General features: G+C 45.1%; 2 protein-coding genes across 4 annotated transcripts in view; both read left to right on the plus strand.

The window, feature by feature from the left end:
- Positions 1–258: 258 nt before the first annotated feature.
- Positions 259–7,266, plus strand: proza (protein Z, vitamin K-dependent plasma glycoprotein a). The gene is made up of 9 exons (XM_042316352.1): positions 259–597; positions 1,446–1,628; positions 3,379–3,548; positions 4,128–4,152; positions 4,341–4,454; positions 4,571–4,705; positions 4,950–5,065; positions 5,301–5,418; positions 5,603–7,266. The coding sequence occupies exons 2-9, from the start codon at positions 1,538–1,540 to the stop codon at positions 6,136–6,138; spliced, it is 1,305 nt and encodes a 434-aa protein (XP_042172286.1). The 5' UTR covers positions 259–597; positions 1,446–1,537; the 3' UTR covers positions 6,139–7,266.
- A 15,718-nt stretch (positions 7,267–22,984) lies between these two features.
- gprc5ba (G protein-coupled receptor, class C, group 5, member Ba) overlaps positions 22,985–27,450 on the plus strand; it is a 34,523-nt gene continuing 30,057 nt past the window's right edge. The window contains exon 1 of one of the 3 annotated variants that reach the window (XM_042316361.1): positions 22,985–23,532. The gene's annotated coding sequence lies outside the window, so the exon portion shown is untranslated. Of the gene's footprint in view, positions 24,354–27,450 lie in introns of all 3 variants that reach the window. The other 2 variants (XM_042316360.1, XM_042316362.1) reach the window with 2 other exon arrangements.

Consider the following 27,450-nt stretch of genomic DNA (forward strand, 5'->3'; position numbering starts at 1 on the left):
ACGATTTTGGAAGCTATGGAAATGCATTTATTAACGTTTACATTCATTTTTGCCATGTATATTCTACTACAGACACCTTAATGCATACTTTTAAATTATATTATGTGAACTAAACATACAAATCAAGATTTTTTTTTAGAGAGTACTAATGTTACTGTCCCAACTAGAGAAAAAAATACTAATGCATGTAAATTTGTCCTTGAAGCATTGGAGAACTGCTCCTTCTCAGGAGTACCAATATGGCGGCTGCTTCAAACCTCTCAATGGCCAGTACAAACAGTAGCATCAACAATCCATGATCGGGTTACAGTAGAACGGGTTACAGTAGAACGGACCAATACAGTATAGTAGCCTACATACAGTATTTGTATTAATGGCTTTGAATAAAGTATCCAAGACCGCCCTCACGTGGTTGATTACACACGTCGTAGTGGCCTGAAAAAGCAACATTGGAGTGTGATGCTGTCAACCTCTATTGCGATCTCAGAGCCGAGGATCCACACGGTGAACTGCGTGTCGGGACCAGAGAGAGAACCAACCGAACAGGCTTCTGTCATCCTTCTCATTCCGCCCAAGCCCCGGCTGAAGTCCGACGCGGTAGGTTATACCGTGCATTTTTTACCGTTCTAATCATCATGCGTTTTGCCGCGCCCTGAATAGCGGTCCATCTCTCCAATAATGGGATACGCGTTGCGATTTAGGTAGCATAATATAGCGTGGATGCATGATAGGCCTCTATATTTTCAAGTATCGTTTAAGATCCATACATTCGTATGTTTTTAGCAGTTTGTGGTAGCCCAAGCTTTTACAGCATCATGTCAGATTAGTCTGGTCGTGTCGTATGTTGTTTTATAGACGACAGCAGCATCATTCACAACATGAAACCAGTTCATATTCATGTTGGACTAAATATAAACACACAGGCCTGTTTGTTCTGTTACAGCCAATCTATTAAACTAACTATTTGACTAGGCTTAATACGAATGAATCTAGTTTGTTTTGGGTGTTTGATGTTATCCCTCTTTGTTGTTTATGATTGGAAATGGATGAAACAACAATAAACTGGGTATAATACCACACGATGGCAGCATTGTAACCAAGTCCGGGGGTTCTTTAGAAAATGCATTGTCACTGTTCTGATGGGATCATTTGATGTCTTAACTCTATTAAACAAACAGGTTGTTGATTTTGAGGTATTTTATATATATATAGAGAGAGGAAGCTGCAAGACTGAAGTTTAAGATGTTAATGATGATCCCAAGATCCAAAAGCTTTTAACAACACTCACAACAATTAGTCTTCATCCTCTTGTTTTGTAGGTTACTCTGATCCTGCACATAAAATGACCCTCCTCTTTGAAGCTCATCCTGACAGAAAATTATGTCATCTGTGATGTCTATGTCAGAATGTGGGAATCTCTGAACTCTGGTCCTTGTTGTTTTTAGGTGTGAACTTTGAACTCTGCTGAGGTGATCTGACAGGATTAGACAGACAAACAGCCAGACAGACTCAGACAGACTGTCCTCTAGCTGCCACCATGGGCTCCCTAGCCACCACTGCCACCCTGCTTTCCTTACTGCTACTGGGAGCTGTGACGGCCAGACTAGACACTAAAAACACCAAGACAGGTAAGGGACCAGGGACACGATGCTGCTGGCTGGTGGCCCTGAGCAACACATTTGACATGTTAGTCATTTAGCAGATGCTCTTATGCAGAGCGACTTACAGGAGTAATTACAGTAGGGTTATTTACCTTGCTCTAGGGCACTTCGACATATTTATCACCTAGTTGGCTCGGGGATTCAAACCAGCGACCTTTCGGATTCTGGCCCAACACACTTAACCATTAGGCTTCCTGCCGCCCCAACAAAAGGGCACAGAGGGACTTTCCTTGGATGGTTATTTTCCCTGAATGGCCAATCCAGCCAGTAATGAAAATGTATTATTTAGGGGCTCACTGGGTTCCAAAGCTCTTAACATTGAAAGGAGGAACTCACATCCACTAGACAGGACACCAGGACAGGGAAGGGGCCTGTTTATCCACTAGACAGGACACCAGGACAGGGAAGGGAAGGGGCCTGTTTATCCACTAGACAGGACACCAGGACAGGTAAGGGAAGGGGCCTGTTTATCCACTAGACAGGACACCAGGACAGGTAAGGGAAGGGGCCTGTTTATCCACTAGACAGGACACCAGGACAGGGAAGGGAAGGGGCCTGTTTATCCACTATACAGGACACCAGGACAGGGAAGGGGCCTGTTATTCCACTAGACCGGACACCAGGACAGGGAAGGGAAGGGGCCTGTTTATCCACTATACAGGACACCAGGACAGGGAAGGGGCCTGTTTATCCACTATACAGGACACCAGGACAGGGAAGGGGCCTGTTTATCCACTAGACAGGACACCAGGACAGGGAAGGGGCCTGTTTATTCACTAGACAGGACCCCAGGACAGGGAAGGGGCCTGTTATTCCACTAGACAGGACACCAGGACACCAGGACATCAGGACATCAGGACAGGGAAGGGAAGTGTCCTGTTTATCCACTAGACAGGACACCAGGACAGGGAAGGGGCCTGTTATTCCACTAGACAGGAAACCAGGACAGGGAAGGGAAGGGGCCTGTTTATCCACTAGACAGGACACCAAGACAGGGAAGGGGTCTGTTTATCCAGTAGACAGGACACCAGGACAGGGAAAGGGCCTGTTTATCCACTAGACAGGACACCAGGACAGGGAAGGGACCGGTTTATCCAGTAGACAGGACACCAGGACAGGGAAGGGACCGGTTTATCCAGAAGACAGGACACCAGGACAGGGAAGGGACCTGTTTATCCAGGAGACAGGACACCAGGACAGGGAAGGGGCCTGTTTATCCAGGAGACAGGACACCAGGACAGGGAAGGGGCCTGTTTATCCACTAGACAGGACACCGAGACAGTGAAGGGGCCTGTTTATCCACTAGACAGGACATGGGAAGGGGCAGGATGACATTAGACAAGGATAGTTTGTCATGGAGGCATTAGGCTACATTCTTAATGGAATCTGAGACCTTTTTTGGGAGTGTGGATCCGTAGAGTCAAAGGTACTGTGTGAAGAGTGTTTAGGTCTATTGGTGTAATTCTGTGCTTTTTTGGCACTGGGTTTAGGCCTTAGTTAATTAGTAACAAAGAATGTTACTTTTGTACTCTACTACATAGATTTGACAGATTTAGGCCGAGAAACTGTATTAAACTATTTTCAAATGTGTGACCTAAATTTTAAGTGGAATCAGGTTATATGAAAAATAGACTATCCATTGAGATAAAAAAAATATATTTTTGTGAAAGAGTATCAAAAGTACAACAACTAAAATCTCCCAATTTCCCCCCCCCAGTGTTCCTGGACAAGCAGGATGCCAGTGAAGTGATCACCTTATCCCGCCAGAAGAGGGCCAACGTGGGCAACGAGGAGAGCCTGCTCCCTGCCAACCTGGAGAGGGAGTGTCTGGAGGAGGTCTGCAACTACGAGGAGGCCAGGGAGATCTTCCAGGACTCCTACCGCACGGTGGGCCAATGCTCCCTCTTCCCACTGAACAGATTTCTTTCCTCACACCTCCCTCTATTAGATTCCCTTCTTTCCTCACCTCCTTCAGCTCATCCTTCCTTTCCTCACCTCCTTCAGCTCATCCTTCCTTTCCTCACCTCCTTCAGCTCATCCTTCCTTTTCTCACCTCAGACATCCTCTTTAACAACCTCCAAACCTTCCTCCTTTCCTTGCTTCTCTCCACTCATCTCCTTTTTTAAATCTATCTTCTTGCTTCTGATGATTTTGTAGACATTTTGAATCAAACTGACAGTGGACTTCTGATGATTTTGTAGACATTTTGAATCAAACTGACAGTGGACTTCTGATGATTTTGTAGACATTTTGAATCAAACTGACAGTGGACTTCTGATGATTTTGTAGACATTTTGAATCAAACTGACAGTGGACTTGTGATGATTCTGTAGACATTTTGAATCAAACTGACAGTGGACTTCTGATGATTTTGTAGACATTTTGAATCAAACTGACAGTGGACTTGTGATGATTCTGTAGACATTTTGAATCAAACTGACAGTGGACTTTGTTTTGATCTTTCAGGATATCTTCTGGTCAGTCTACATAGGTAAGTGTAATGATTTTGACTGACGTTCTCTTGGAACATATCAGAGTACTTAGTATTTTGGGTTACCACTCAGTTGAAATCCATGTGATTTGGTGTGACAGTTAAAATAGCTTCACCCAAGAACATGTGTCTTGTATTACTGAATGTACCATTTGACTGGCTGTGTTGTTAACCCTGTGTGTGTACAGATGGGGACCAGTGTGCAGAGAAGCCGTGTAAGAACGGAGCCATGTGCTCAGACAGCGTGGGGGGATACGACTGTGTCTGCAAGTCAGGCTTCTTTGGAGTCCACTGTGAGACAGGTGAGAGACGTGAAGGACCCAACACCGAGTTGGTGGGGAACTCATGTTGTAAAAAACGTCAACAGTGAAGAAGCCTCTCCACCTTTCTCTGTCTTTCTCTCTGTGTGTGATTGTAGATCAGACAGTGTGTATGTTGGACAAGACCAAGGGCTGCAGTCAGTTCTGTAAGCCAGGATACCAGTCCTATGAGTGTTCCTGTGCCCGTGGCTGGAAACTAGAGGAGAAGGAGAGGGTGAAGTGTATCCCTGCAGGTCAGTCACCATATACTACTATGCTATACTATACTATGCTATCCTATATGTTAAGTGATTCTGTACTGTACTATGATACTCTAGCCTCATACGCAACATCCTGATCTCGCTAGCGGATAGTGAAACAGAATGTAAGCTTGCGAGATCAGGATGGTTCGTACGAGGCTAATGCTATGCTATACTAGATACTAAACTGTACTATATTAAACTATACTCAGTAATTCTCCCTCCATCCCTCTCTCAGTGACATTCCCCTGTGGGAAGGTGAACAGCCTAAGCCAGTGGACAAAGAGACAGTCAACCAACATCGCCAGCAACTTTGAGGGACTAGCCTGCAACTCTGGAGAGTGTCCCTGGCAGGTAGGAAAACACACACCACTACGAGGTACACACACACACACACACACACACTTCAAACTAGGTACACACTGTCCACTGACAGGCACTACTATGCTGTCAGATTCATTTTTCTCCTGAAGTCAACCCCTCACTATCAAAGCTGCAGCACACTAACCCAATATTCCCATAGTTGTGATCATGTATTTTGCGGTGTCATCATGCTGTATATTGTAACTGTTGTGTTGTCATTGTGCAGGCCGTTCTGAAGAGTACAGAGTCTGTAGGGTTCTGTAGTGGTGTCATTCTGAAGGAGAACCTGGTTCTAACTACAGCCCAGTGTGCCCAGAAATACGTCAACTTCCAGGTGGCTGTCGGTGAGTGCTCATCATGGGGCATCATGTCCAGTCTACAGGCTCAGGCTCCACTGGTGGTGGAAGTGGTGTGTGTGTGTACATGTGTGCATTCATTCCTGCGTGTGTGTGCGAGGGTATGTTTTTGATTTGCTTTACAGTATGTGTTCCTTCATTGATTTTGAGTACTTCGTCCCTCCCCTCCCAGGCAAGCGCCTAACCGCATCTGAAGATGGCGAACAGACGCTCTATGTCCAAGTCGTCCACGTCCACCCCCGCTACGTACCTGGTCGCCCTGACAACGACCTGGCCGTCCTCGAGCTCCGCGAGCGCATCGTCTATAAGAAACATGTGGTCGCTGCCTGCCTGCCCGAACGTGACTTTGCAGAGGTCGTCCTGATGACTGGCGAGTATCCGGCCGTGGTCACTGGCTGGAAGGACCCCGTGGACGCCACGGAGGTCCAAGGCCCGCTCACTCTCAACCACCTGGCATATGAGCGTTTGCCCCAGTGTGTGGAGAGGCACCCGGGGTTGGTCACCAACAAGATGGGCTGTACGACGGTGAGACCCAAGGGTGACTGCATCCTGGGGCCGGGGAGTCCCATCCTATCTCTCCACAGGGAGGTGTTCTATCTGACCGGGGTAGTCTCCAGACCAGCAGGGGCAGACTGTAGTCAGGGTTACATCTACCAGAAGGTGTCCCGTTTCCTGCTCTGGTTGCAGCCCCTCATGGACTCACGCTAAGGGGGCTCTGAATCCCAAATCAACCCCTAGTCCCCACCCCCTATGCAGTAGGGTAGATCTGAGAGGATTGGAAAGATGTCCTTTAAGCTATATGGCACCAATTCCCGTCTGGCCTATCAGAAGGCCAGATGGAGCTACCACCATATTGCTTATACCGGTCCAATCATCTCAGATCTATATAAGTGCTTTGTGGCTAGGGACTAGGGGTTTGGGATTCAGGGGTAGTGATCAGGGGGAGGGAGGGTACAGGGAAGAGAGGGAGAGGTTGAGGGGGTTAGGAGAATAATTGTGAGGGTTGATGGTATTGGACAAAGGCTTAAATGGATAGGAATTAGGGAAGACAAGACGGGGAGAACGGAGGTGACACTGTCAAGGAAATAAATAAATGGAGGATATTGTAATATTGGATAGAGTTGGAAAGGGATAGGGATCATGTGGGAGGAGAAGAGGAGGGAGGGAAGACAGCTGAACAGGGAGCATGATGAAGGAGGGAAAACACAACGTAAAGAGAGGGCCGGAGAAAATGGGGGAAATTGAGATGCATTCCGTTTGTGTAACATACCGTACTCTTATCTTAGGTCCTTTTTCATTGGAAGGGTCTGGTTGTCCGTATTGGCTGATGTCTTTTGCTTAAATTATCCGTTGTCTTTTAATTTTTCAAAATAATAATTAGGCCTATAAGTTGATTTCCACCTATCGTATAGTATATGAGTTGGGGATACTTGAGAAGACTCATGAGACCATAAGCTTACTGGTAAAATGTACGTGCGGGGGTATTTCAGGGGTTCTCTAGGCAAAGCTAAATTCTGTTGATGGTACAGTTAGCGAAAAGGGTTGGGAACCACTGCCCTAATGAACACAACCCACATCTGTGTAGTTCTCTGTTTATCCCACAAGGTGGCGGTCTTTTCATTAAAATACTATTGTATCATGTCCTACCAAATATAGTACCTGGCTGACTGCAGATAGACTAGGGGAACATTAAATAATGCAGCATGCGTGTTCTGTTGCTCTTGTCTTACTCTTAACTGATGTTCTTTTCTTGGAGAGAAGGGTTGGTAATTGCACTGTATACCTTTTAATGTTAATCACTTTACTAAGAATGTATTAATAAAAGTTCACCTCTGATCTGGTGTCAGTTTAATGAATTACTGAGGAATATGGGTCAATGTTCTGCAGCGCATTAAGGAACATCCCCGTCAAAGTAAATGTGTCACAATGACGACGAGTGAAGCCGTCTATAACTTTGCAATGCCGTCAACTGTAGCCTACTTTGATCTCCCGCACCTTCTCAAAGGTCTTATATGGATCAGAACCACTGCTTTTCCTGATGGTGTAAAGGACTTTTACTTGCATGCCGAGAGCAATCTAGCAAGAAGCAGGAGACTCACACAGACAGATTTTGTGATCTTATCTGTAATAGCTGGCATTTGAGTCTAGAATGATCACTTCTACTCCCACTGCTACAGACGCTACATCATTTCACTATTGTGTCTAATATCAAGCTGCCATCACAGCCACATTCCCCCTAGCGTTGTTTGGCAACATTTTCCCACAATCCATTGCAAAGACACTACTCTCCATCTTCTCACAGCCTCCTTGGCGACCTCGGCCTGGTCCGGGACAGCTCCCAGCCTCCTGTGTAACCCAAGAAAGAGAGGCGGAGCAAGGGAAGAAAGACAAAGGAAAGAAAGGAGAGACGCCAAATTGCCAATAACAGAACCTTTCCTGACACTTTTGATCGGGCACTTGAAAAGGGAGTCGGAACACCCCTGCCAAAGCCTGGGGGCCCTCGCTGCTTTGGGGCCCTGGTTGCCATGGCATTCTCCTAGGAGATGTCTCCTGGCTCCAAAATATGCCCCCAGCTCCTTTAGCCTCTGTCCAATAGAGATGAATTTGAGTGGAGCTCCTTCCTTCCTGTGCCTGGCCCCGTGTGCTGGCCCTGCCACATCCTTTCGCACCGCAGTCCTGAGACAAGCACACCAGTACTGCCCAACCCTGCAGGGAAAGGTACACACACACCAGCTGGAATGTGTAGAAAACAACGCAGACACTTCAGGTGGATACACAGCAGTGTTGCCAGATTTAATTGACTTTCACACAGAAACTGAGCAAAATTCCCACCAAATCTACTATAAGGCAGCATTCACACAGGCAGCCCAATTATGATATTTCTTTCACTAATTGGTCTTTTGAACAATCATATTAGCTCTGAGAAGATCTGATGTGAAAGAAATCTGATGTGATTGGTCAAAAGACCAATTAGTGTAAAAAATGTCAGAATTGGGCTGTAAACACAGCCAAAGTAGTCAAATTGTAAGATGGAAAAAATTCCCCCAATATGGCAACTCTAATGTAGAGAATGAAACAGGAGGTGGAGAGAGAGAGCGGTTTAGGGAATGAGACTCACTGGGTTTGATGAAAAGGTGAGAATGGAGGAACATGAGAGAGTCTGTTATTGATGTGACAGAGAGAAGTGGGATTATGGCCCTTAATATAAAGTGCTCTCACTTTGAGCTGACAGAAAAAAACATTGCAATGTGATAGAGACAGCTGGGGAATATAGTTAACAGTGATTACGCCCCAAATGGCACCCTATTCCCTAAGTAGTGCACTATATTTGACCAGGGTCTGTAAAAGTAGTGCACTGTAAAAGGAATAGGGTGTCATTTCAGGACAAAGCCAGTATCTAAATAGCTGTACTCATCTTCAGAGAGAGAGAGAGTTTAGGGGTAATGTGTAGGTTGGTGGTCTATCCTGTCGGTGTACTTAACTATAAATCGGACTGCTGCCCTACAAAACTGTAATCCACTAGCTACCCCATAACCCCCTATACTAGCCACATGCTGTGTCAAATCCACCATGTCTCCTGCTGAGGATATGATGTGTGTGATGTGATGTGTGTGTGTGTGTGTTGGGGGGCTCGGGGTAACATCAAATGACCCTGTCTTTGTAAGGATTATCTGTCTGCAATATGTCTGAGCCTGTATATGAGGTCCTATGTCAAAGAGGGAAAGTGTGTGTGTGTGTGTGTGTGTGTGTGTGTGTGTGTGTGTGTGTGTGTGTGTGTGTGTGTGTGTGTGTGTGTGTGTGTGTGTGTGTGTGTGTGTGTGTGTGTGTGTGTGTGTGTACCAAACTCACTAAAAGTGGAAGTAATAAAGCCTCTCTTGAAAAAGCCAAACCTTGACCCAGAAAATATTCCTCTAACATTCCTCTCAAAATTTTTAGAAAAGGCTGTTGCGCAGCAACTCACTGCCTTCCTGAAGACAAACAATGTATACGAAATGCTTCAGTCTGGTTTTAGACCCCATCATAGCACTGAGACTGCACTTGTGAAGGTGGTAAATTACCTTTTAATGGCATCAGACCGAGGCTCTGCATCTGTCCTCGTGCTCCTAGACCTTAGTGCTAGTTTTGATACCATCGATCACCACATTCTTTTGGAGAGATTGGAAACCCAAATTGGTCTACACGGACAAGTTCTGGCCTGGTTTAGATCGTATCTGTTGGAAAGATATCAGTTTGTCTCTGTGAATGGTTTGTCCTCTGACAAATCAACTGTAAATGTCGGTGTTCCTCAAGGTTCCGTTTTAGGACCACTATTGTTTTCACTATATATTTTACCTCTTGGGGATGTCATTCGAAAACATTATGTTAACTTTCACTGCTATGCGGATGATACACAGCTGTACATTTCAATGAAACATGGTAAAGCCCCAAAATTGCCCTCACTAGAAGCATGTGTTTCAGACATAAGGAAGTGGATGGCAGCAAACTTTCAGACAAAACAGAGATGCTTGTTCTAGGTCCCAAGAAACAAAGAGATCTTCTGTTGAATCTGACAATTAATCTTAATGGTTGTACAGTTGTCTCAAATAAAACTGTGAAGGACCTCGGCATTACTCTGGACCCTGATCTCTCGTTTGAAGAACATATCAAGACTGTGTCAAGGACAGCTTTTTCCCATCTACGTAACATTGCATAAATCAGAAACTTTCTGTCCAAAAATGATGCAGAAAAATTCATCCATGCTTTTGTCACTTCTAGGTTAGACTACTGCAATGCTCTACTTTCCGGCTACCCGGATAAAGCACTGAATGAACTTCAGTTAGTGCTAAATACGGCTGCTAGAATCCTAACTAGTTTGTTATATCTGGAGTACCTCTCCTGTCCTATCCGGTGTCCTGTGTGAATTTAATTATGCTCTCTCTAATTCTCTCTTTCTCTCTTTCTTTCGGAGGACCTGAGCCCTAGGACCATGCCTCAGGACTACCTGGCATGATGACTCCTTGCTGTCCCTAGTCCACCTGGCCGTGCTGCTGCTCCAGTTTCAACTGTTCTGCCTGTGATTATTATTATTTGACCATGCTGGTCATTTATGAACATTTGAACATCTAGGCCATGTTCTGTTATAATCTCCACCCGGCACAGCCAGAAGAGGACTGGCCACACCACATAGCCTGGTTCCTCTCTAAGTTTCTTCTTAGGTTTTGGCCTTTCTAGGGAGTTTTTCCTAGCCACCGTGCTTCTACACCTGCATTGCTTGCTGTTTGGGGTTTTAGGCTGGGTTTCTGTACAGCACTTTGAGATATCAGCTGATGTACGAAGGGCTTTATAAATACATTTGATTTGTGTGCGGACGTGCAATTGTGCATGTGATATAATGGAGGGGCAGTAGTCTATGATGGCATATCTATGATTATACCATAATCCCCATCTGATATCCACCTCTCACTTTCTCTCCATTCATGCTCTAACCAACCACCCAGCCCCCACCCTAGATTTCTCACTCTTGGCCCAGAGATGATGCTCTCCACTGAGCTAGGTGGTGCAGGCTGAGGCCCACCTCACATGGAGCCCCAAGGATGCCAGACAGCATCAGACTTCACTTGGCTGGGTAACTGTGCAGCAGTGTGGAGGTAACCCTGCTCCTCCGTGGGCCACCGCCTGGGTCTGAGGTTGGGTTGGGGGACAGTTTTTATTTCAAAGCTACAGACGCAATAGCTGTTTGAAAACAGTAAATGTATAAATTAAAAAATATTTGAACTGCAGACGCAGATGAAGGCTTCTCCTTGACAGAAAATGAAAGAGAGAGAATGAGAGAGAGAGAGAAAGAGAGAGACAGAGCAGTCATTGGTGTTGTTTATTCAGGCCTACTAGACTTTTACATTAGTCATAAATCAATCGTTTAGTCACACAGTCGCAACACACACACATGCCCAGATCTTCAGTATATAATGATTGATCACATTCAAGTCAAGTCTATAATTGATCCTACCTAACAATCCAATCACTCAGGAGGATATATCAAAACAGTGTTGTTGCCTATCCCTATCCAGGCCTCTGTTTGGATGACATTGAACAGTACATCCTGAGTTGGCCTTTGTTCTGCTAACCTGTCCATAACCCACAAAGGGTTAATGGGTTAAGACCCCCTTCAGCCCCATAGAGCAACCTGAGCAGTTAACAGATAACCTTCTTCAAGGCTCTGTGAAGGAAGATAGAATGTAATAGGGTCCATGTGGCTGCTTTTGAAGAGGGACAGATTAAGGTTGTGTGTGTGTGTGTGTGTGTGTGTGTGTGTGTGTGTGTGTGTGTGTGTGTGTGTGTGTGTGTGTGTGTGTGTGTGTGTGTGTGTGTGTGTGTGTGTGTGTGTGTGTGTGTGTGTGTGTGTGTGTGTGTGTGTGTGTTACTCCCTGCCTGTGTGTAGATCTACAGGTAACTGCCAAAATACAGGAAACACCAACATAAAGTGTCTTAATAGGGTGTTGGGCCACCATGAGAACAGCTACTGCACCTTGACATAGATTCTACAAGTGTCTGGGACTCTGTTGGAGGCAGGCGACACCCTTCTTTCATGAGAAATTCCAACATTTGTTGTTTTGTTGATGGTGGTGGAAAACACTGTCTCAGGCATCTCTCCAGAATCTCCCATAAGTATTCAATTGGGTTTATATCTGGTGACTGAGACACACACACACACACCTTAAAACCTTATGCTCCTTAGATACCCCTCTTTCAAAGTTACGGAGATCCCTTATTCTAGCCACGTTAGCCAAGATTAGCATGATGGGATGTTAATTCCTTAACTAACTCAGGAACCACACCTATGTGGAAGCACCTGATTTCAATATACTTTGTATCCCTCATTTACTCAAGTGTTTCCTTTATTTTAGTAGTTACCTGTACATTGGCACATAATGAGGTCACGCTCAGCTGACCTTTAGTGTATGCCATTAGCATCAGAGGGCAGGCCTCCCCTAAATGTCTAAAGGTCATGACCTCTCGACAGCCGGAGGGCTTAAGTCACCATGGCAATAAGGCCTGTAGAATGGGCTGGAGCTGCACAGACAGCTGATGTCAGGATAATCCCTGTTCTTGCCCTGTAGCCTGGGTTACGTTACTTACCTCAATCAGCAAGTAGACACATTTCACTGGCAGGGAGAAGGAGAAAACACCAGGACAGGACGCACTGTTGGTTGTGTGTGTGTGTGTGTGTGTGTGTGTGTGTGTGTGTGTGTGTGTGTGTGTGTGTGTGTGTGTGTGTGTGTGTGTGTGTGTGTGTGTGTGTGTGTGTGTGTGTGTGTGTGTGTGTGTGTGTGTGTGTGTGTGTGTGTGTAACCTTGTCCCCAGGCTAAGTGCTACCATATATAGAGAGAGATCTGGCTGGTGAAGGAGACTAGTGTGTGTATAATATACAAGCTTGTAAAATGAATTACGAAGAGGAACTTAAAGGACAATACAATTATTTTATATTCGATAACATAGAATGAAAGCTATACTGTTTGTGTGCATGCATTTATGTGTTCATGTGTGTAACTGACCTTTCCTTCTTGCCAGAGTGCCATAACAGCCCATCTTCCATGTCCTTCCACTGTGTTAAGGAGGAGGGGGATGTCATGTCCGTCCACTGTGTTAAGGAGGAGGGGGGATGTCATGTCCGTCCACTGTGTTAAGGAGGAGGGGGGATGTCATGTCCTTCCACTGTGTTAAGGAGGAGGGGGATGTCATGTCCGTCCACTGTGTTAAGGAGGAGGGGGATGTCATGTCCGTCCACTGTGTTAAGGAGGAGGGGGATGTCATGTCCGTCCACTGTGTTAAGGAGGAGGAGGGGGATGTCATGTCCTTCCACTGTGTTAAGGAGGAGGGGGATGTCATGTCCTTCCACTGTGTTAAGGAGGAGGGGATGTCATGTCCTTCCACTCTGTTGTAGAGGGGATGTCATGTCATTCCACTGTGTTTAGGAGGAGAGGGGATGTCATGTCCTTCCACTCTGTTATAGAGGGGATGTCATGTCCTTCCACTGTGTTTAGGAGGAGTGGGGATGTCATGTCCTTCCACTGTGTTAAGGAGGAGTGAGGATGTCATGTCCTTCCACTGTGTTAAGGAGGAGTGAGGATGTCATGTCCTTCCACTGTGTTAAGGAGGAGTGAGGATGTCATGTCCTTCCACTGCATTAAGGAGGAGAGGGGATGTCATGTCCTTCCACTGCATTAAGGAGGAGAGGGGATGTCATGTCTTTCCACTGTGTTAAGGAGGAGAGGGGATGTCATGTCTTTCCACTGTGTTAAGGAGGAGAGGGGATGTCATGTCTTTCCACTGCGTTAAGGAGGAGAGGGGATGTCATGTCTTTCCACTGCATTAAGGAGGAGGGGGGATGTCATGTCTTTCCACTGTGTTAAGGAGGAGGGGGATGTCATGTCTTTCCACTGCATTAAGGAGGAGAGGGGATGTCATGTCTTTCCACTGCATTAAGGAGGAGAGGGGATGTCATGTCTTTCCACTGCATTAAGGAGGAGAGGGGATGTCATGTCTTTCCACTGTGTTTAGGAGGAGGGGGATGTCATGTCTTTCCACTGCATTAAGGAGGAGAGGGGATGTCATGTCTTTCCACTGCATTAAGGAGGAGAGGGGATGTCATGTCCTTCCACTGTGTTAAGGAGGAGAGGGGATGTCATTTCCTTCCACTGTTTTTAAGAGGAGTGTTGATGTTGTGTCCTTCCACTCACCATTCAGTCTTAAAATTAGCTCTCTTCCTGTACAGCTAGCCTTACAGGTCTGCATCCTGTCATAGTGATTACTTCCTATGTGAGGTCATGGACTCGCATCCTGACATTCGTATTAAGGACAGCTCAGGCGTGCGACCGGTGTGCTTGTCTGTCCTCACCAGATCAGATCCCTCCCTGTTTCAGTCTGTTTTCTTCCGTTTGTTACCTAATGAATACAACCCAGGATTGGCTATCGTCCTTTGGATATAACCCTTCCACTGTGTGTCTCTGACTCTCTGAACACGTGTCATGGGTAGCCCTTAATTAGGCTGTCTCATCGAGCAGTGCACCGTTCAATTCAGTTCAATTCAATAAATTATATTTATCCCCAAGTGACATAACTGTTGCTGGACTGACAGTGGATAGTAACCACACAGACAACATACTGTATAGCAACAGAAATAAGGACTAGTGAACCGTCTCAGTGTAACACAGAACTGAGGGGACTGTCTCAGTGTTTCACAGGACTGAGGGAACCGTCTCAGTGTTTCACAGGACTGAGGGAACCGTCTCAGTGTTACACAGGACTGAGGGAACCGTCTCAGTGTTACACAGGACTGAGGGAACTGTCTCAGTGTTACACAGGACTGAGGGAACTGTCTCAGTGTTACACAGGACTGAGGGAACTGTCTCAGTGTTTCACAGGACTGAGGGAACTGTCTCAGTGTTACACAGGACTGAGGGAACCGTCTCAGTGTTACACAGGACTGAGGGAACTGTCTCAGTGTTACACAGGACTGAGGGAACTGTCTCAGTGTTACACAGGACTGAGGGAACTGTCTCAGTGTTACACAGGACTGAGGGAACCGTCTCAGTGTTTCACAGGACTGAGGGAACTGTCTCAGTGTTTCACAGGACTGAGGGAACCGTCTCAGTGTTACACAGGACTGAGGGAACTGTCTCAGTGTTACACAGGACTGAGGGAACTGTCTCAGTGTTACACAGGACTGGAGGAACCGTCTCAGTGTATCACAGCGATAGAGCCAGCATCCTGGGGAGAGGAAGCCCGGCCATGTCCTGGAGTGGTGAGGAGTCCTCCAAGGGGAGGGGTTGGAGAGTGGCATGGGAATGGATGGCAGTGCCAGCCTGGGGCACAGCAGGGTGACGGGGAGAGCCCTGACTGCCAGGTGGAGGTGTCAGAGGAAATGAGCTTAGAGGAGCCAGAGTTCACACGAGAGCGAGCGAGAGAGCGAGAGAGCGAGAGAAAGAGAGACAGAGATATTAAAATGAGAGGTACCAAAGTGTCTTTGAGAGGACTATGTATAACAGATATTATGAATAAAGAAAGAACGCCTGCACAAGGTAGGGCTTGGTTAGTAGAGCATGGCACTGCAATGCCAGGATTGTTGGTTCAATTCCCGGGGCCACCCAAACCCAAAATGTACGCACGCATGACTGTAAGTCGCTTAGGATAAAAATGACTGCTAAATGGCTTATATTATACAAGGCATATGCTGCTCACAAGTGCTTATATTTAAATTGCAATACAGTCTGCGTTGTGTTAGGGAAGAATAATCAACTTTAAGACATAAATGTACTGTACAGTACAATTTACTGGTTTCTTCCTGTCACGCCCTGACCTTGGAGATCCTTTTAATGTCTCTATTTTGGTTTGGTCAGGGCGTGAGTTAGGGTGGGCATTTCTATGTTTTGTGTTTCTATGATTTTCTGTCTCCATGTTTTGGCCGGGTATGGTTCTCAATCAGGGACAGCTGTCTGTCGTTGTCTCTGATTGGGAACCATACTTAGATAGCCTTTTTCCCACCTGTGTTTGTGGGAAGTTGACTTTCTTTATGGAATTTAGCCTTAAGCTTCACGTTTTTTTTTTGTAGTGTGTATTGTTTTGTTCTGCGTCTTTTGTTAATTAAAGAACATGTACGCTCACCACGCTGCACCTTGGTCCGCTCCTTTCATCGACCGTGACACTTCCTTTAGTAAAGGGACTGTCATGTTATTTCAATGTGTGACTGATATACTGGTGTCTTCCTTTAGTAAAGGGACTGTCATGTTGTGATTACAGGTATCACAGATCTATTATTATAAACAGGGTGGTTTGAGCCCTGAATGCTGATTGGCTGAAACCCGTGGTGTATCAGACCTTATAAACAGGGTGGTTCGAGCTCTGATTGCTGGTTGGCTGAAAACCGTGGTGTATCAGACCTTATAAACAGGGTGGTTCGAGCCCTGAATGCTGGTTGGCTGAAAACCGTGGTGTATCAGACCTTATAAACAGGGTGGTTCGAGCCCTGATTGCTGGTTGGCTGAAAACCGTGGTGTATCAGACCTTATAAACAGGGTGGTTCGAGCCCTGATTGCTGGTTGGCTGAAAACCGTGGTGACCTTATATCAGACCTTATAAACAGGGTGGTTCGAGCCCTGATTGCTGGTTGGCTGAAAACCGTGGTGTATCAGACCTTATAAACAGGGTGGTTCGAGCCCTGATTGCTGGTTGGCTGAAAACCGTGGTGTATCAGACCTTATAAACAGGGTGGTTCGAGCCCTGATTGCTGGTTGGCTGAAAACCGTGGTGTATCAGACCTTATAAACAGGGTGGTTCGAGCCCTGATTGCTGGTTGGCTGAAAACCGTGGTGTATCAGACCTTATAAACAGGGTGGTTCGAGCCCTGATTGCTGGTTGGCTGAAAACCGTGGTGTATCAGACCATATTCACTTAATTTTCCAATTATTTTAAAACATGGAGGCAAAGCGCAGAAACTATTGATACAACCTACAGCATAGAAAATTCATTTCGGGAAAGTGCATTGGTGCATCACTTTTGGCCAGATATGATAACATTGTTGCATTGAAGCAATGCAAATAGTTGAACACGACAGTCAATTGGAAAAATGGAAATCACAATCATCTCCTTTGTCTTGATCACGTTGAGGGAGAGGTCGTTATCCTTGCACCACACGGCCAGGTCTCTGACCTCCTCCCTATAGGCTGTCTCGACGTTGTCGGTAATCAGGCCTACCACTTTTGTGTCGTCGGCAAACTTAATGATGGTGTTGTTGAAGTCGTGCCTGGCCATGCAGTCATGCGTGAACAGGGGGTACAGGAGGGGACTGAGTACGCACCCCTGAAGGGCCCCCATGTTGAGGATCAGCGTAGCAGATGTGTTGTTACCTACCCTTACCACCTGGGGGCGGCCCGTCAGGAAGTCCAGGATCAAGTTGCAGAGAGAGGCTTTTAGTCCCGGGGTCCTTAGCTTAGTGATGAGCTTTGAGGGCACTATAGTGTTGAACGCTGAGCTGTAGTCAATGAATAGCATTCTCACACAGGTGCTCCTTTTGTCCAGGTGGGAAAGGGCAGTGTGGAGTGCAATAGAGATTGCGTCATCTGTGGATCTGTTGGAGCGGTATGCAGATTGGAGTGGGTCTAGGGTTTCTGGGATAATAATGTTGTTGTGATCCATGACCAGCCTTTCAAATCGCTTCATGGCTACAGACGTGAGTGCTATGGGTCGGTAGTCATTTAGGCAGGTTACCTTAGTGTTCTTGGGCACAGGAACTGTGGTGGTCTGCTTGAAACATGTTGGTATTACAGACTCAATCAGGGACAGGTTGAACATTTCAGTGAAGACACTTGCCATTTGCTCAGCGCATGCTCAGAGTACACGTCCTGGTAATCCGTCTGGTCCTGTGGCCTTGTGAATGTTGCTCATATCAGCTACGGAGAGCGTGATCACACAGTCGTCCGGAACAGCTGATGCTCTAATGCGTTCTTCAGTGTTGCATGCCTCGAAGCGAGCATAGAAGTAATTTAGCTCGTCTGGTAGGCTCGTGTCACTGGGCAGCACGTGGCTGTGCTTCCCTTTGTAGTCTGTAATAGTTTGCAAATTCTGCCACAACTGATGAGCGTCGGAGCTGGTGGAGTTTGATGCAATCTTAGTCCTGTATTGACGCTTTGCCTGTTTGATGGTTTGTCGGACGGTATAGCGAGATTTCTTATAAGCTTCCGGGTTAGAGTCCCGCTCCTTGATAGCGGCAGTTCTACCCTTTAGCTCAGTGTGGATGTTGCCTGTAATCCATAGCTTATGTTTGGGGTATGTATGTTGTCGTGGAAATTTCCTCTATTTACCTAATCATGAGCGCAAACCACACACAAGTCAGAGTTAGTTATCAAAGTCCATCTTTAATTATATGAGCTCTATCACAACCCTGTGACTCTCAGGCAATTCAGTGTCTATCAATGAATTCTCTGAGAGCCCCCCTACATTGCAACTGAGATGCTTTAATAGCAAAGAACACACATAGTCAGACAGCATAGACATAAAAAATCATTCAGCTTTGTCTCCTTTCTCAAACCCCGAAACCATAAACCAACCCTCCATATCAACAGGCATATATCAAATAGTCATTTAGATACAACCAATTCTAAATACAACCAATCCTGGACAAACTCACGGAGAGGATAGAATGATTCCAGACACTGCCATCCTCCTCTCCCCGATGGGAAAAGTAGGGAGTGACTGGCACAGACACAGTGGAGCAAAAGATATGTTTACACATGATGACACTTTGACCTCTCCCCTCTCGGCAGCCCATGCAACTTAGTCTTGACATAGAACAGATAACTGCAACCCTGCCACAGTATTATACAAAAATAACATTCTTGATGAGAAGTAACTTACAAACATATGATGAATATAAAACATCTTACCTATGTTACCAACAAATTCTGATTATTCCACAACAACGTACAGTCACTTTGGGGATGATTTCATTGATGTACTTATTGATAAAGCCAGTGACTGATGTGGTGTACTCATCAATGCCATCAGAAGAATCGCGGAACATGTTCCAGTCTGTGCTAGCAAAACAGTCCTGTAGCTTAGCATCTGTGTCATCTGACCACTTCTTTATTTACCGAGTCACTGGTGCTTCCTGCTTTAGTTTTTGCTGGTAAGCAGGAATCAGTAGGATGGAACTATGGTCAGATTTGCCAAATGGAGGGTGAGGGAGAGCTTTGTACGTGTCTCTGTGTGTAGAGTAAAGGTGGTCTAGAGTTTTTTCCCTCTGGTTGCACATTTAACATGCTGATAGAAATGAGGTAAAACGGATTTAAGTTTCCCTGCATTAAAGTCCCCGGCCACTAGGAGCGCCGCCTCTGGATGAGTGTTTTCCTGTTTGCTTATGGCCGTATACAGCTCATTGAGTGCGGTCTTAGTGCCAGCATCGATTTGTGATGGTACAAAGAATACAGATGAAAACTCTATTGGTTAATAGTGTGGTCTACAGTTTATCATGAGATACTCTACCTCAGGTGAGCAAAACCTTGAGAATTCCTTACTATTAGATTTTGTGCACCAGCTGTTGTTTACAAATATGTTGTTTGCAAACTGCCACCCATTGTCTTACCGGAGGCGGCTGTTCTATCTTGCCGATGCAGCATAAAACCCGCCAGCTGTATGTTATTCATGTCGTCATTCAGCCACGACTCAGTGAAATATAAGATATTACAGTTTTCAATGTCCTGTTGGTAGGATATTCGTGATCGTAGTTTGTCTATTTTGTTATCCGATGACTGTACATTGGCTAACAGGACTGATGGTAGAGGCAGATTACCCACTTGCCGTCAAAACCTTACAAGCATCCCCGCCCTACGTCCCCGATATCTCTGTCTCTTTCTCATGCGAATCACAGGGATTTGGGCCTTGTCGGATGTCTGAAGTAAATCCTTCATGTCCGACTCTTTAAAGAAAACGTCTTCATCCGGTAAGAGGTGAGTAATCCCTGTCCTGATATCTAGAAGCTCTTTTTGGTCATAAGAGACAGTCGCAGAAACATTATGTACAAAATAAGTTACAAACAAAGTGAAAAAAACTCACACAATATCGCAATTGGTTAGGAGACCGTAAAACAGCAGCCATCTCCTCTAGCGCCATTATGTACAGCGACAGAATTCAGAGCATGGGACATTCTTACAGTGTTCTCCCTGTACACGTAAGTCAGAACCGTAGGATAAATAAAGGAGACATATAAACAGACAACAAAAACATGCAAAACAGGCAAGCCTCCCCACCCCCAAAAAATATTTTGATGTATATTTTTTTTGTGTTAAAAATGTGGGGCTCAAATAATGGGGCTCAAATGTGTGGCTCAAATAATGGCCGACGCAGCGGGACAAGGCAGAGCTGAGCCCCAGCCATAGCGCAGAGTTCATTCTTTGAAGGTAATGGGGACCAGTCATTTGGGGCAGGTGGGGCTCCGCCTAGAACCACTGTGTCGGCCCTTATTTCCTTAAGATATACAATGGGTGGGTCTGATCCTGGCCGCTGATTGGTTAAAACCGCATTCCAGCCGGTGTCTCTTTAAGTGATAATGCCAGTTTGGAGGATATATTTGCACAGGTGTTGTTTTCTAGTGACATTTATTTGGATACATCCATAACAATGAGCTAATGAGACACAATTTCACCTGAGATAATGTCTAGATGCTTTTTATAGTGGAGATCAGATTATAAATTGCCTGGCTAGGTTGATGAGACAATGGATTGCGCAGTCAGATGGAACAGAGGAAATAGGCATTTTAAGGTGGTAACTTGGAGAATAGACACCAGCTGGATTGCAGTTTTAACCAATCAGCATTCAGGATTAGACCCACCCGTTTTATAATCCACAATTTACCACTGGCTAAAGCTATGACATTGTTCCATCTCACTGCGCAATCCACTGTCTCATCAGCCAAGACAGACCATTTATAAATTGCCTGTGTCTGATCTATTTAGTCAGGCAATGTCCACATTATTCTCACATATTTTAGAATGTAATAATCATTTGAATATCAATGCATTGGCAAAGCCTAAAAAAGAATGATTCTTAAAGTGGTAATGGATGAATGTCTAATCTGACGAGAGACTGTGAGAGCTTGTTGACTCTAACACCTTTAATCACCTAATGTAGGGAGCCATATGGACACCTAGCCTGCGAGACCCTGCTGCAACATGCACTTCCTAGAACCACATAGAATTTTACAGTATTACACAACATCTTCTTACACTGAGCAATATCTGTATCTATATGACTTATAGATATACTCATTTGCAATGTTGAAGTGATGAAATAATACACTGAGTGTACAAAGCATTAGGAACACCTTCCTAATATTGAGTTGCACCCCCTTTTGCCCTCAGAACAGCCTCAATTTGTCGGGATTGGACTCTACAAGGTGTCAACAGCGTTCCACAGGGATGCTGGCCCATATTGACTCCAATGCTTCCCACAGTTGTGTCAAGTTGGCTGGATATCCATTGGGTGGTGGACCATTCTTGATATACACAGGAAACGGTTGAGCATGAAAAACCCAGCAGTATGCAGTTCTTGACACACTCAAACTGGTGCGCTTGGCTCCTACTACCATACCCCATTCAAAGGCACTTCAATCTTTTGTCTTGCCCATTCACCCTCTGAATGGCACACATACACAATCCATGTCTCAATTGTCTCAAGGTTTAACAATCCTTCTTTAACCCATCTACTCCCCTTCATCTACACTGATTGAAGTGGATTTAACAAGTGACATCAATAAAGGATCATATCTTTCACCTGGATTCACCTGGTCAGTCTGTCATGAAAAGAGCAGGCGTTCTTAATGTTTTGTACACTCAGTGTATATCATATTTGATATTTTTTAAGTAATTTGACTGGAAGGAAACGCTATAACAAAGGGGGTCATATTTATTTATTTTATATTATTATTATATATATTTTAGAATTATTGTCACATACATCGGATTGGTGCAGTGACGTGTTGTTTTACAGGGTCAGCCATAGTAGTAAGGTGCCCCTGGAGCAAATTAGGGTTCAGTGCCTTACGTTTTAAAATGTTTTGCAACAGAAAATCAAAAGGAACGTATCTTATTGGACAAGTCCAGATAGTCCCTCTCTGTTTCAGTCCGTTTTCTTCTGTTTGGTGCCTAATGAATACACCCCAGATGATGGTAATGAATATGAGTGACATTTAACTGAGGGTAACATCTGTAATCTGAGAGTACTCCTTTTCACCTCAGGCTGCAGTGAGCCCCTCTCACTGGGGTGAAACGTTCACCTCTCACCCCTATCCCCCCCCCCCCTTCCCTCCCTCCTGTCACTCTCCTAGACTGCACCTGTCAGGTTAGGCCCCTGTCTTCAGCCACAGCTCCATATGGTTGCCTCAAGGTGCATACTAGTGTGTGTGTGTGTGTGTGTGTGTGATGCACATGGCTGCCTCATTAACACAATGAGGTCACTCTATTGTCACATCAGTCAGCGAGAGAGAATCAGCGAGCCTATATGAGTTTGCATATAGAGCTCAAGTGAGTTACAGCTCTGAGCATTTGTTTAACATGCAATGCACATGTTAATGGTGTGTGTGTGTGTGCATGTGTGTGCACGTACTTTAAACCCGTGTGTGCGAGTGTGTCTGCATTTAGGTGTCTAAGTGTGTGTATGTCAGTGTGTCCGATCTGTGTCTGTGTTGTCATTACGTCCATCACCTCCATGGTCATGCTAAAGAATTGGGCCTGGGGCCAGGTCAGGACGGCCAAAGAGTTTCCTGCACTAATACTCCAAATCTTAGATTAAATACAATCCCATTGGAACGTTAGAGCAGACAACAAAGTCTCCATGCTTTAACGAATGCAGCGTTTTTCTATTATCTTCTGTCTGTGTGATAATGGCACGGGGATATTGACAGATAGGCTGTGATTACGAGGATTACGAAGGCGCGACTCTCTGGACAGAAATCAATGTGACTGTTACTCAAATTGTCCTCCGAAGCAGAGCAGCGGTATCTGACTAACCCGCTGGTTACGCGGGATATCGGTGAAGAGGCAATATCCCGAGCAGAAGCAGTTGGATACAATTTCAGGCGGTGTAGAGGGGTAACAACAACAGATCACCCCCCAATCCTAGTGGGTTGATTGCGCTCATAGTAGGCTGCGCAGGTCTGGCACGGGGCGGGTTATGTGCCACTCACTTCACGCCTCCCTGAATAGATCGAATCGAAGGGCTGAGGACGCGCGTGCTCAAGCAGAAGGAGAAACCAGCATCACAACACCGTTATACTCATAGCTCCGAACCAACCACAGACCGAATGTGGAAGGGAAGAACTTGATGCCAAGAACCGTAAATGAACCACGGATTATCATTTCAATTTGAATCCGAAATAGAGTGTACTGAATCGCCGGCCAATAGACAGATTTGGGTGAAAGGTGTATGGACGTGGTGCTAAAGAGGAATTAACGCGAAAACCCGCGGTCAGCACACCAATTTGTTGGAGGGGAGAATATAGGACTGCCTACAGAGCAGAAGCGGACTGGAGAGAGTGAGAGAGATAGAGAGAGAGGGAGGACGGAGTGCAGTGAAGTGAGTAGATTGTGGTTTCTCCCGTTGCTGTCATGTTCGCTGGCTGTTCAAAGAGGGATTAAAATGACGCGTGTTTTGCAGAGCTCCAAACTGTCATACACGTTGATGCAGTCAGTCACGAGATGTGCAGCAGGGGGAGTTGAGCCTCGACCCGGGCAGTGAACAGTGTAAAGGTGCGCAGCAGTGACAGGGAATCCGTCTGGATTTAACGCACGATATTTTGTGAACAGCGGGGATATTAAAGTTGCATTCGTGTCTTTTATTTATTTAGATTATTCCTAATTTATTCATCACAAAAGGGGGTTCGTTGGGGAAACGCACCATTGAACAAAGGATTTAGGAGAAACGACAACTGTAACCCAATTCTGCCATTCTGAGTGCGTCTCCCTTCTGGCGTGTCAAATCGGGACAGTTACCAGAAGAGAAAAGGTACGGTGGAATACAGAGTGTTCTCTGTCTGGTTCCGAACCCGGGAGAGGGTTGAACACAGTTTTATCACCTTCCTAACCCGGGAGAGCATTGAACACAGTTTTATCACCTTCCTAACCCAGGAGAGGGTTGAACACAGTTTTATCACCTTCCTAACCCAGGAGAGGGTTGAACACAGTTTTATCACCTTCCTAACCCAGGAGAGAGTTGAATAATTCGGTCGGGGGCGCAGAGCTGATCCACAGCCGTGGGAATGTGGGTGGAAAGTGTAAACGCAAACGAAGCAGGAGGGCTTCAACTCTAAAATGTGACTTTTTCCAATACATCCCCGCTATACAAGTAACACGTGCATTCTGCAATCGTTTCCATCGGATTTGTTTACGTCGCACAAGGTACGTTTCCTCGATTTACCCTCGAATATCGATCGATATAAACGAGAGAGGGAGGGGAGTGATTCAAGAGAGAGATTCGATTCGTATACTTGCATGGTTTTCTGTGAACGTGATATAATCATTGTCAATGGCCAATTGGTAGTTTTAGCACGACACTATTGTTAGAGGTTAAACTGGACACTGGCTATTGTAGGGTTCGTCATTCACAGGGGTGGAAGTTGCCCCCTTGACAGTCTTGTGTGAGTGTTGGTCATGTGGCTGCACCAGATGCGGGGTTCTAATGTGTAAACTTGCCAGGTGGTCTGGTATTTGTCGTTGGGCACGTTGTTGGGAAAGCTCTATCATCGAGAAGAGTGCAATTGCTGCCGCAATTCGGGGCGTTCCTGCATGTGGGTATTCCTGCTTCTGCAGGAACCCCTCATTATACTTATATTGGTCCATTTTTAAACTAGGAGATTCCAGTACAGTAGGTGGCAGTAATGCGCAATAACGTTGGATGCCAAACGCCAATAAACCCAACAGAAGAAGGGGTGTGGGCGACAATGGTCGCTAGCTGTACACTGGTAGACAGTTTCCTTCACCCACATTTCATGCAGGAACCAATGGGATGCTCAGGGCCATGCCTAGTGAGTGGCCTTGACCTCAAGCGTAATTGATGAAAAGGACCACCTGCCACTTGGCCAAGCATAACATCAATAACAACATCTAAGCTTGAGTGAGGGTAAACGGCAATAGTGTTTACATCAGAATCACATGTCAACCCAGTGATTGTACATGAATGATGCCTCTGCTGTGCTCTGCCATTGATGTCATAGCTCACAGTGCATAATATGAGCAGCATGGTCTCCATGGTGGTTGACACCATTTGGGGATTTCATGTAAATGCACATTTCCAATCATATTCATGGATGTTCTATGTTTCCCCTATACGCTGCAAATCTTGCAGCCACTGAAAACCCCCCACCAGAGTAAAAACATCAGATCATCTGAGAAACCTCAGCTGCTGAACAAAATCTTAGGGGAAACACTGATGTTCTCTCATCCTCAAACACCCTCCCTTCTCTATTTTTGGAAACATTCAAGGTGAGATTATATTCTTTATTTAGGAACTGAGATCACCCCCGCCAACCTAACAATGGGTGGGCCCAGGTCCCCCCACTAAAAATCCTTTCTGGAAACCCCTCCGGACCCTCCCATGTGGTCAGTATTGTTTAGGGGGGTGGGGGGGTTACTGAGCCTGTAAAAATAACATTCCCTAAATAGGTATCTGCCTAAAACAGGGACTTGGTCAGTGAAAGAGTTAAAGGCAAGGCCAGCAACACTTAGGACCAGATTATTTTTGGCCTCTAGCGAGCACCCTGACCTGACCAGGGCTACGATTCTACTATACTGGGTAAGTGACCACTGCTGACCGCTCATACATCAATGATGTTGCACGTATTACTAGGTCATAACAACTGAATCAATGTAACTTTGCTCTGGAACATGGGAGAGGATCTCTTCCAGCATACATGTACAGGACATGCCCTTCTCTGCCTTGACCATTGTTGTGTCATTGGCAGTGAGGGAATGGTGTCAGACAAGAGATTTATTTGGTCTACCTACCCGTACTTGGTCTCTGGTGCTGTGGTGTAGTCATGTTGATGATTGTATGTAGGGCTGGGCGAAATGGCCTAAAAATCACATCTCTATTTATTTATTTATTTTAACTTATGGGCAATTCACAATATATTTGATTTTTAAAAATCATATATATATATATTTTAAAAAATCAAATATATTGTGAATTGCCCATAAGTTAAAATAAATATATAAAAACTATATATAAATGTGCTTTGTTGTACAATTAAAGGTCAACCACAGTGCATTTCAAACAGTCTGCAATAATGTAATGAATTCAGGTGAAGTTATACGTATACTAAATAGAAGCCTTCCACAACCATAAGACACACTAATAATTGAATTATTGAACCTGCTTTTAGTTTAACCTGCTTTTTTGCAATAATCACTGATTTGACATTCAAGTCTGTCTATGAAAGTGCCCTTTTTGTTCCAAATGTAACCAGAACCAGAACCACGCAGAATGCCCCTTCACTAATAATGAACAACTTCTAATCAGATTGTATTGGTCACATACACATGGTTAGCAGATGTTAATGTGAGTGTAGTGAGATGCTTGTAGGGAACTTCTTACAGCAGCGTTCTAGAACATTAACACAGGTCTCAGAAACAATCTCTCACGCACAAGTCCACGTGTTAGTGAGTAGCCAGCTAATATTTATATTTCAAGTTTGGCCCACGTGGATCTATTTGCTAGCTAACAAGGTAGAACAGTGTAATTGTTATGAACACACCCTTCTGTCCGTCTCCAACTGTTTGAGCAGCATGTTAGCCTGTCCACTTAATTTAAATGTTGAAATCAAGTGGCCTACCTTATTTCTCAGAATGAGAGCGATTTGCCAATTCCTTATATAATTATGTTTGATGCTTATTGCACATTTATAAAACACAGAATAGACAGCTAGTATAACAGTCTTTGGCTAAAATGCAGCAAGCGGTATGTGGCACCACGCGTGACAAACTGAGCATGAATTTTCCACAATCAATGTTCATTGCATTGTATATTAGTAGGCTTTGTTATCTGTTTAATCAAAGCTGGTGTATCTGTGGACTTATGTATTGTATATAGTATTTTCTGCTGTGGTTGTCATATAAGCCCTTGGGCTTCCAAACACACCTGCAAACCGTATTTTAGAAACATTTTTTAAAATCTGTATTGTTGTTTATCACTTGGTTTCTTTGTGCAAATAAATGAAAGTAAACTTAAAAATGTAACTTCAAATTGATACTCCTGTTTTGGTAGTGTCTGCTCTGCGCACAATCTGAGGAGTTGAGACATAAAAAGGGTATGGTTAGAAAGGTTAACTCCTCTATTCCAGTAAAATAATGTCTCAATGTCTCATTCTGTTGGACCAGACCTGAAATGTAAATAGCTGGTTGAAACCGCTTTTCAGAGGAAGAAGTGATCTCTCATCTTTGTAGTTGTGAGTGGCAGGGGCTCTGTGTGGGGGTGTGGGGGAGGGAGGGGCTCTGTGTG

This window comes from Oncorhynchus tshawytscha, unplaced genomic scaffold, assembly GCF_018296145.1.
Source record: "Oncorhynchus tshawytscha isolate Ot180627B unplaced genomic scaffold, Otsh_v2.0 Un_contig_1758_pilon_pilon, whole genome shotgun sequence".
In the NCBI taxonomy this organism is placed as follows: Eukaryota; Metazoa; Chordata; class Actinopteri; order Salmoniformes; family Salmonidae; genus Oncorhynchus; species Oncorhynchus tshawytscha.

Coding starts and splice junctions, on each gene's coding strand:
- proza (XM_042316352.1), top strand. CDS start 1,538: ATGGGCTCCCTAGCCACCACTGCCACCCTGCTTTCCTTACTGCTACTG. Junction 3,549..4,127: donor TCCAGGACTCCTACCGCACG/GTGGGCCAATGC, acceptor TTGATCTTTCAG/GATATCTTCTGGTCAGTCTA. Junction 5,066..5,300: donor CTGGAGAGTGTCCCTGGCAG/GTAGGAAAACAC, acceptor GTCATTGTGCAG/GCCGTTCTGAAGAGTACAGA.